The sequence below is a fragment of the Polistes canadensis genome, unplaced genomic scaffold (assembly GCF_001313835.1).
Source record: "Polistes canadensis isolate GaletaPanama2010 unplaced genomic scaffold, ASM131383v1 scaffold_90, whole genome shotgun sequence".
Lineage (NCBI taxonomy): Eukaryota > Metazoa > Arthropoda > Insecta > Hymenoptera > Vespidae > Polistes > Polistes canadensis.
This window is the reverse complement of record NW_014569637.1, coordinates 118,194-129,679: the sequence shown is the minus strand read 5'-3', so window position 1 is coordinate 129,679 and position 11,486 is coordinate 118,194. Positions and strand designations below refer to the sequence as shown.

General features: G+C 29.2%; 1 protein-coding gene across 5 annotated transcripts in view; it reads left to right on the top strand.

Annotated features, from left to right (window-relative positions):
* The window catches only part of LOC106787017 (potassium voltage-gated channel protein Shaker), a 165,785-nt gene that overhangs the window by 74,130 nt on the left and 80,169 nt on the right, over nt 1-11,486 (top strand). Inside the window, exon 1 of one of the 5 annotated variants that reach the window (XM_014748996.1) lies at nt 1,198-1,295. The exons of the other annotated variants lie outside the window; for them this stretch is intronic. Coding sequence (XP_014604482.1) covers nt 1,270-1,295 — 26 coding nt within the window. The 5' untranslated portion in view covers nt 1,198-1,269. Of the gene's footprint in view, nt 1-1,197; nt 1,296-11,486 lie in introns of those variants that run through there. 5 annotated transcript variants of the gene reach the window in all.

Below are 11,486 nucleotides of genomic sequence, written 5' to 3'. Positions count from 1 at the left end.
TAGAAAAAGAAAAAGAGTAAAAAAAGAAAAGGAAAAAACTAAACAAAAAAAAATTATAGTAAAAAGAAAACAATATTAACGAACGAGAAAGTAATCTAGTAAGTGCCCCCTACCCTACTGAGAAACACGAGTGTCTATATATATATATATATTATATATATATAGAGAGAGAGAAAGAGAGAGACACTAGCGTGTTGTGGTTGTCCAACTCGCGGGGCACACGGGGACTCTCGGTGATAGTAATCGCAACATGCGGGAAGGTACAAAAGTGCGAGCAGCCACGGCGATCTGCTGGGCCATCGCCAGTTAGCCACTGTACTCTCTTTCTTCTTCTCTTATTATACTACTTTGCTTTTTCTTTTTTTTTTTTTTTAACTTATTAAAACGTCATAATAATTATTTATCTAATACATTTCTATTCTCTCTTATACTTTGTCTTATTATTATTATTAGTTGATCAAGTTTCTTTACGTCTTTGTTCGTTACATTTTGTTGTCTTTATGAACAATTCTTTTTTAGGTTTGATTTCTATACTTCTTAATCATTCGATCGATATTACTTTTCTTCTTTTTAAATTTTTATTATATACCTTGATAAATTTTCTCTTATTATTATTATTATTATTTGATCACTTTTCTATGTCGTTGTTCGTTACATTTTGTTACCCTTACGATCAATTGTTGTTTGTTTTTGGTTTAATTTCCACACTTCTTAATCATTCGATCGATATTACTTTTATTCGTTTTAAATTCTTATTATATATCTTTATAAAAATTGTTTCTTATTATTATTATTATTTGATCACTTTTCTATTTTGTTGCTCGTTACATTTTGTTTGGTTTAATTTCCATACTTCTTAATCATTCGATCAATTATTTTTCTTCTTTTTTAATTCTTATTATATACCTTCATAAATTATCTTTTATTATTATTATTATTCAATGATTTTTCTATGTCATTGTTCGTTACATTTTGTAACCCTTACGATCAATTGTTATTCAATTTAATTTCTATATATTTTCTTTACACCATATTAGATCGATTAACTTTTCTTCTTTTGCAAAAACATCTTTCTATCTATTTCTCTTTCTTCCTTCCGAGGGGTGGGGGTAGGGGAAAAAAATCAAATAAAAGAGAAAAAAACGGTCGAGACACATACTACTACTTGTCTATAGCTCTGTTCTGTCATCGCATGCCAAAACTAGTGGACTTAACGCTCCGGATTGTCTTCTCTGCGAAAAAGCGACAAAGCGGCCGCCTCCATGCAACATGCAGATGATCCTGGTTGCTGGCGGGTGAGTCCATCATACTCTCCCAGGGTCACATGATCACGCACGTTCGTTCGTTCGTTCATTCGTTCGTTCGTTCGTTCGTTCGTTCGTTCATTCGTTCCTTCGTTTTGTTCGTTCGCTCGTTCGCTCGTTCCGTTGATTCTCGTTCTATCGTTTCTCCTATTCCTTTATCTATCTATCTGTCTATCTGTCTATTTCTGTCTCACACCTTCTTCATTACCTCTCAATTCCTCATCCTATTCTTCTTTGTCTCTATCTCTCTCTCTTTCTCTATCTGTTTCTCTCTCATTGTGCTTTCTCTGTGCTTTCGTTCGCTCCTGCTGGCGTTAGCGAAAACACACACACATACAGACATACACACAGATACATTCGCAAATGAGATCCTCGTTGGCTCGAAACTGATCGAGTTCGACGAGTCCAGCTTGGTCTAGGATACGCTCATCGTATTTCAATGTTAGATTTATTGACTTGTTACTAAAGAACGAAACGATTTGTTTGTTTTTTTTTTCTCTTAACTCCCATTCCTCTCCCCGTTTAATTCCAATTGCGAAAGCAGTTTCTTCGAAAAAGTTTTACTTTCTTTACGTTTTCATTCAAATTTATATATTACGCACGAGATTATTCTATAATGTAATTTTTTTTTAACGTAAATGGAATGACAATTACGATTGATATATCGATCAGTAAATTCAACACTTTGTATTTTGATTATAAATCAAGTTTTACGTTTATAAATAAATAATTGAGTTACGTTAAACAGTAACACTCAAAAGAACAACTTGTATTTTAATTATAAATCAAATTTTACGTTAGAGTAGAAACGTCAATAAATTGACACTTATGATTTTTCATTATGAATTTTGATCGATGAAAAAATGTTTACGTCGATGATTTGTTCCCCCCCCCCCCATACTTCATTTCATCGAGTCAAATAAATGATAAGTGTTTATGGGGTATAATATTGTTAAAAAAAATATTCCTTCGAGAGAAATAACAAAAACGATATCTTTTTTTGTTGTTGTTGTTGTTTTTTCGGAACTTTTACAAGGGAAAAAAAAACTATAAACTGGACTTTACCAAAGTCAGATTTATCCTTAAACGTTCGAACAAATGAAATTCCAACCGAGGTATATATATCTCGATCGAACAAAATCACCCGTAAGTTGCGTTACGACGTTTCCAACTTTAACGCGCGACTCGAATTACAAACGTTCTTTTTCATTTCAAAGATCTTCCCGTATCCTGTCGATTAAACTCACTCCGATAAAAAGAAAAAGAAATAGAAATAGAAAAAGAAATAGAAGAAGAAGAAGAAATAGAAATAGAAGAAGAAGAAGAAGAAGAAGAAAAACGAAACCACTTTGATTCTTCCACAATAAAAAAGAAAACAAAAAAACAAACAAAAAAAAACAAATAGAAAGAAAGAAGTATGACCGAAACGGGGAAAAAATAGGTGATAAATACGGTAAATGTACTGAGACCAAAATAGAATGCGTCTTTTTTTCCTTCTTCTTCTTTTTCTATTTCTTCTTCTTCTTCTTCTTCCTTTTCTTTCTACACATTTTCCGATGTGAATTAGAACGGAAAATCGGCTTTCGCCAGGTCGGATTTGGAGTCGCGTGGGAAATCGTTTCTTCAAGGCGAATACGCTTGCGCCCTCAGCGAAATGGATTAAATTCGATCGCGAGAAGTCGCCAAGTCTTATGGGGTAGAAGGGTTGGAAGAGGGGTTTCGGGGGGAAGGGGGAGGATGAGAACGGGGTTAAAAGTAACTAGGAAAGGAGAACACGTGAAATCCTTGCCAGTTTATCTACCAATAGATGTATGTACATTTTATGTGTGTGTGTGTGTTATATGTAAATACATGCGTGTATAAGTACATATATATATATAATATGTATGTGTGAATGTATTCGTAAAACGCGTTGTCCATTGATAAATTCTTTCTCAGTGATTTCCTGGTTTGCCCCTTCCCCCCCTTCTTCCTTTCCCCTGCTCACCTTGTTCACTATGTTTTACACCTTCTCTTTTAACCCCCTTCACTTTCCATTCTTTTTTTGTCTCTCTCTCACACTTCTTTTTTAGTTGTATCTTTTTTTTTTTTTTTTTATTCTCTCATCGTACCACTATACTCACCTACACACTCGTATACGTTAGCTATTGTCTTTCTCCTTTGTTTAAAATATTCAAAGCTCTTTCGACGAAACCTCTGTCTGAGATCAGATAGAAAGCGATTCTATTGATATGTATGCATTTATGTATGTATAGATAAATTGAAAGAGAGAGAGAGAGAGAGAGAGAGTGAAAGAGAGTGAGTGAGTGAGTAAGATGTATAGAATACAAAATACAAAGTGACGTGCATATAAATGTTATTTATTATAACAATTTCGCAGTGTCACTACTGAATGATTTTGTCTTTTTAACTTCGTCATGATTCCTAACAAGACAGACTATTGTTATAATGTTTACGTAATATAACGAGAAAATCAAAAAATGTTATTTATAAGTTACGATAATTATTATTGAATCATTTTAGATCATTGAAGTATTTTAAATGAAACGTGACAAATCTTATCAATTATTTTTATTAAAATCTTGATTTATATGTTAGAGATCATTATATGATTCTCATTAATTAATCGTTAGAAAAATATACAATCTCATGATTAATAATACAACTTTGATTTTTACTCTTCGTCGTAAGTATTAAGAAATGATATGTTTACATTTTTCGCTTTAGCATACGATACGAATTCGTTTCGTATTAAAAATGTACACTATCATGATTTACAATTAGACCATTTTAATTATCTACATTTTGTCGACGATAAGAGGAGAAGTGATGGAGGAGCACGTTTGTATTTTATATTTGAATATTTTGGATACAAGCGATCAGAAGGATTACAAAATGTTATAGGTTTTTGTGAAATAGAGGGGAGGGATAGATTTGTTGGAATTTTATTTGAAAATCTGTAGGATTCGAATATATAAAATCGTATATATATATATATATATATATATATATTTGGTACTTTGAATAAATTATTCAAGGGAAAACAAAAAGGATTTGAAAGTCCACTTTAAAGAGGAATCAGAGAGTGAGAAAGAGAAAGAGAGAAAGAGAAAGAGAGAGAGCGAGAGTGAGAGGACATTTTCAAGGGATCAAATCGAGTCGATCGATCATAGCATTGAATACGAGTATACTATAGTTTACTCGATGTATATAAACGACCATTTAAACGGTTACGCAAAGTGGTAAACGTCGTTTAGGAATATGCATATTTAACGGGTTAGCTTTCGAGGTCCAAGTACAATTAGCATCGTGACGTTTTTAGAAGAAAATAGAAAAGAAAGAGAGAGAGAGAAAGAGAAATAAAAGGTTGTTCGTCAGTGACACAGTATACACAGCCTCCGGTATTTCAACGGCAAGCGGAGAATCTTAACTTTTTTTTTTGTTCTTTTTCGGATTACGTGAGCTCACGTGTGCATGAAATGCTTGCCAGTTTTTAGTTTTGCTTATCATTTTTAATAACCACCGAAGTATAATATTACGTGTGTATATATTTTGTCTGATACCGAAATTCATTAGTTAAATAATTTACATTTATATAATTAATAATTGATATCTTATATTAGTTTTAAACAACATTTCAAACAATGTAATTATCGATATCGATGAAAATGATTTCGATTAAATTTGAAACGTGATATCATTTACTTTTTATTTAGTGCAACTTTCTGCACATATATATATATATATATATATGAGTATTTAAATTAAATAGAAAACAAAAAAATTGACATAAAAATAAAATACGAAATAAAAAATGTATTATATATTTCTTGCAGAAAATATTTGATAGATGAGACCAATTTAAAATTGATCACGACGAGACCCCAATATATATAACATTAATCGTTTTTTAATTATATCGATAAAATATACATTTTCGTTTGTAAAGGTTTAAAAGAAAAAAAATACAACGTTACGTATATCGCGAAAAATTTGCTAAATTTGAAGTTTCTTTCGATTCGTACGAGAACATTCGTACGATAAATAAAGTCAACCGTATCCGTTGTATAAATTTTAATAAAAGGGTATCGAACAATAATTGGATCTTATTTTCTGGAAGAAACGAAACCAGTAGGATAATCAGAAACAATGCTAATTCAGCTTTCCACATCCTATTGCCGTTTCGATGCGTGCATGACATCGATAAGTGTATATCGCAGTGACGAACGACCACGTCAGCTGGGTCTCGCTAGGATTGTAGTTTCCTGTCCGTAACAGAGGGAACGTATTTTGCCGATCTTGCGAGATATCGTCGACTACTTGTTAGTGTCAATGTAAATGTGATTTCGAATGTGCTTTTCTCAATGTTCTTCTAAATTTAAGATTATATTGGATTCTTCGTTTTCAATCTCGAAGAAGAAAATCAATTTCAATTCGTTGAATTTTCTTTCTCCAAACTTTTTATTTTTATTACTTTTGTTTGTTTGTTTGTTTTTGTATCTTCGTTTTTCTTTTTTTTTTATTGATTAATCTTACAATTCAGGTATATACTTGATTAAATGATTCAACGGTATAGAAAATTAATTTTAATTTTCTCTCTCGAAACTTTTTATTTTTATTACTTTTTTTGTTTGTTTGTTTTTGTATCTTCGTTCTTCTTTTTTTTTTTATTGATTAATATTATAATTTAGGTATATATTTGATTAAATGATTCAACGGTATAATATGTAAATGAAAAATTGTAAGAATTTAAAATTAAATATTTAATTGATTATATCAATTGGGAGTTAATATTTTGTAAAAATAAATGGTCGATTTATTGAACAATATTTTGTGTTCAATATATATAAAATATTAGTATTTATAGGGGTAGAGGATTGCATCCGGGTTGTATTAGGTAGATACATATTGATTAAATGTAAATACTCATGTTTTATTATAAATACTTAACACAAAAAAATAAAAAGAAAGAAAAGAGGAATCACACCGATAAATATGAACTCGTCAAAATAATTGTTCTCATCAACGTTATATAATATACGCCCCAATAATTTTAAATATAATATTTGTTTAAAACATTGTCAAGTTAACACAATAAACATGTAACTCGGTATCTTTTAAATATTACCATAATAAATATTGCTAAAAAAAAAAGAAATAAAAAACAATATAAGCATCTATTAACCCTTTTGAGTGCTATGAACGCATATATGCGTTTGATAAAAATTGATACGCGTGTGTTTATCAATGTAAATGTAAAATAATATAATATTTTTGTTGTATCTTGTCAAATATAATTTATTAATATTAACATATCTGGTCACATTAATAGTTAAAGTATTTCATTTGTAAAAAACACTTCAGTTAAAAGAGTATTCAGTATTCAAACGGTTAAATAAATATACACCAATATACGAATAATATATTTTATCATTTATTTTATAAAGAACAAAATTTTGTGATAATATTTGTTTAAATCGATGATACGTATCTTTCATCATGGTGTGTAGTCGTTTTTTATATTTTTATTTTGTTTAAAAAGTTAGTAAAAGAAAATATCATAGATATGGAATATTCGAAAAGTGTATGATACTCGAAACTTATGTTCTGTTTTTCTGAAGAATCTTAAGGATAGTATCTATAGTCATAGATAGAATAGAAAGAGAAAGAGAGAAAGAGAGGAAGGAGAGAGAGAGAGTTGGGTCGATCGTTGGAAACGATCGACCAAACGTCGTTGTGACCGAGGTTGTTGTTCACTGCCAGCCATGTCCCAAAGGGTTGAACAAAGTAATTTTCGCTTTAGACGTGCATTTTCCTGAACCCCTGCAGGTATATTTTGTAATAATCACTCAGTCAGTAAGTGAGAGAGAGAGAGAGAGAGAGAGAGGGAGAGATAGAGAGAAATATATAAAAAAAAAAACCATTAACGTCACGTCACGTTGATTTCAAAGATGATTAACCATGATAATAGGAAAGTTCCAACCGTAGTACTTCCGGATTTCTTTGATATTAATTAAAGGGTGTGGAAAATATCAAGATTTGATTCAACATGGATATAACTTATCGAATGAAAGCTATAAGAAATGGGAGGAAATCGTTAAATCGATTATTAAAATTATAATATCGTATAATAAATATATGGAATTATTTTATGGGAAAGGGGGGATTGGTTCATTTTTTTTTAAATAAATTTCATATTTATTGGTAATGTATAATTTCATACAATTTTTTTTATTCTTTATTTCCTCGAAACTTGTATTAGATTAATTTGAATCATCGAGATGTGTGTGGCGAGAAATAATTAACATTTAAAAATCAAAGTTATGTTAATAATTAAGTATCGTGTTACATCTAATCGAAAATATAATATTCGGCTAGTATGTGTTGTTATCTTTTCTCGTATATGAGATTTGTATTTTTTTTTTTTTATTAATCAATCAGAAAGTTATGTTATTCGCAAATATCAACCATATTTAATATCCTGAGATAAAATTTAATGATAAATTAAACGATTTCATTCCGACTACACAATAAATCCAACGAACAGATATTTCTTTTTATTCTTGTAATTTTTTTTTTTCTTCTTTTTTATTCTTCATTGCAGTTAACGAGATAAAAGAGATTGATTGGTGTACAGGGAAGAGTATTACTGTATTATTTAATCGATATTACATAAAAGTACCTCTATCTTTTTAAAGAGTCAATCAAATAATTCATAAGTTATTTCAAAATCTGACTATATGATTTTTAATTGTATTATACTAAAAAAGAATCGATTACAATCGAATGATTTAAAATAAAAATGAATAACGAGTAAGAATCATCTCGTTTGAAATTTTTTTCTCTTGTATATATATATTAATTAAAAATGTAATTATATAAACTAACAAAAAAAATACGTTAATTGCATACACATTTTTATTTTACAATCACACGATTATTATTACTCTCGTACGATTTTGATAATCAACAATCAATTGAAAACAAATAAAAACAAACTTAAATGAAATATTTCATGTGTAAAACAATATTTTATTATTATATATCATTATTTTTCTATTGAATATATTATTCATACAAAATTTATTGAAATCGTTGAAATTTCTAATCGATATTCAAGCTGAATCTATTTGATGGAAAATGAAAAATTTTCTATTGCTCTTAACGTTAATAATATTTACCAGAGGTAGGTAGCGAACACCGACAACAGGGTATCTTAAATCTTTTACTAGTACCATCGTTGCCAGGGTAAAACCGTTAAAATTTCATTCTAGACGATGTTCCAACGTGATATTTTCCATCTCACTCACTCACTCACTCACTCATTCATTCCCTCTCTTTATCTCTCCCACTCTCTTTCATTCCCTTTTAGATAGGTCGCATCGAATACGTATAAAACGATATTGACACTAGACGGTTGCAATTACGTTATTAACTACGCTAACCCATTTTAGCTTTATTGACTCGTATGATCATGCAATCGCGACGTTTAGATTTTTTATATACAAACCTGTATATTATTTTTGATGACACGATCATCAATATAAATATTAGATAGGAATCACACACAATGATTAAAAACTAACTTTCATTTCATTATAATTCGTTAAAATATATAAATATTATATAATAACGCAATAGTATAACAATAATATTATATTATTATAAATGTTCGTCTCACGTTAAATACGATGTTAACGATGATGATAATGATTATGATTATCATCATTATTATTACTATTATTACTATTATCATTATTATTATTATTATTATTATTATTGGAATAAGGTATAACATGATAATAATGAACTCTTCCTGTATTACTTGAATTCTTATTAGCGAATGACAAGAATATATGTTACGCGTAAAGGGTTGCTTATTATCATGCTGTTACGTAATCGGAAGCATGGCTATATTTGCATCACGATAGGCGTTTCGCTATTCAATTGCATTTCACGATGGAATATAATCGAGCTTGGTAATATGGCACGCGTTGGGTTTTCGGGCCTGGACGCCTAAACCCCCCTTCCCCCATTCTCCACCCCTCCTTGATACTGGAATGTCCCGGGTGAACCAAATCGATCCAATGATGGCGACGTCGTCGTTTTCAATCCGACAAGAAGTGAACAAGAATTTTCCTTGTTATTTTCTACGAAGAGAAATATTATATATATGTATATACTTCTTCTTCTTTTATATATACATATGTATAATGTATGTATGTATATATATTTTGTATCTATTCATATTTGCTCGTATAGTAAAATTTGTATTTTTTATGTTCAATTTTATTCGAATCATCTAAATTATTTTCGTCGATTTTGTTTTTTTTTTTGAGAGTAGTTTATGGAAAATTGAGTAGTTGAAATTTATCGAACGAATTATTTATTGTTGTATATTTGTAAATTTAATTATTACATATATATATGTTAGATGTATGTATTATTATTATTGTTATATTATAGAATTATTTATATATATATTTAAGAGATTGTTAAAATTGATTGAAGAAGTAAGAAAAAGTTTGTTCTGATTTGTTTTTTAAGTGTATAATTTGATTTATTTCTTTTTTAATTTTTTTTCTTTACAAAGCTAACGCGTAATGATTGTTTCAATTTAAGTTTCGTAAGATTAAAGTAAATGATTTGTTTAATCGAAATTCGAACGAGCGGGAGGGGGGGAGAAAAAAAAATATGAATTACTTTTTCAAGTTACGAAATTTGAGCGAAATTTCGAAACAATTGGATCGTATACTTTCTCGAGAGGAAATTAATTATTGAAATATAAAAAACGGAATAGTTGAAACACGAATTTTAATTAAAGTTACGCGATATTTTTTAAAAAAAAGGATACGATTTGAATTTAATTACGCGATATCGTTTTGAATAACATATACAATATTTCGGAATGAATTATAATTATTGAAACATGGAAGATATAATACTCGTTCAATATGAATTTTCGATTATTTTAAGACGAAGAATATTTTATATTGTGAATAATATTTTTGATTAATGTAATATTTCAATTAAACAAAAATAGATTGTTATATATATATATAATAAATATATATAACACACATATTGTTATATATATAATAAATATATTTTCATATCTTTATTTATAATATATATTATATAATATATAATATATAATATATATTTATAGGATATAATATATATTTTTATTATTGTTATATGTATATAATATATACAGAATAAATATAAAAATATTGTTATATATATTTGCTTGTTTCTCAACATGGTATTTGACCGATCATAGATCAGGAAATTTCCATTAGTCATCGTCGAATCGAGCGAACTTTCTCAACGAGAAAAACTCGAAGAAGAATCAGAATCAGAAGAAGAGAACAAGTAGAATAAGAATAAGAAGAAGTAAAAAAAGTTAGCTTTAGATTTCTTAACCCTGTTAGAAACGAATACGCTATGGCAACTTTGACAATTTCATTCCTACTTAGGGGTGATTTACGTGTTCACCTCATTCCTCGATTGTTGATATGGAATCGTGCAAGTAGGATCGTCCAAAAAGTCACATTTATTCTTCTCTATATCTTTCTCATATTTCAAGGTCTTAACTTAACGACGATGATTTAAACGTAAAAGATCATCGAATATGCACACTTTACGAATTATTCCAAATAAATTAACCAAAGAACAAACCAAATGATTTAATCATCAAATTATAATATAATAATATTATACTTTTTTTTGTATTTTTTTTTGTTTAAACAACAATCTTTAATCCTTACAATTTGTCCGATTGCGAAAACATATTCGATTAATTACAAAATTTAAACTTATTAAAATATTGAAAACAATTTGAATACGAAAACGAAATCGTGTCTCTCGTTATTCCTTCTTCTTCTTTTTTTTCTGCATTTCTCTCCCCTTCTCTCTCTCTCTCTCTCTCTCTCTCTTTTTTCAATGATAATTCAATCGTCGAGAATCCATAAATTGGAACATTCACGATTGACTTTAGTCTCTCGATATTTTTCGATAAGCAATCACGAGTGCGAGTGGATCGAATACCCGATAGCATACTGCTATTCCTATCTCTAACTCTTTAACTTTCTCTATCTCTCTCTCTCTCTCTCTCTTTCCTTTTTTTCTGCTTCTTTTTCGATACGGATGACGGTCAAGGAGAAACGAAGCTGTAGAAAA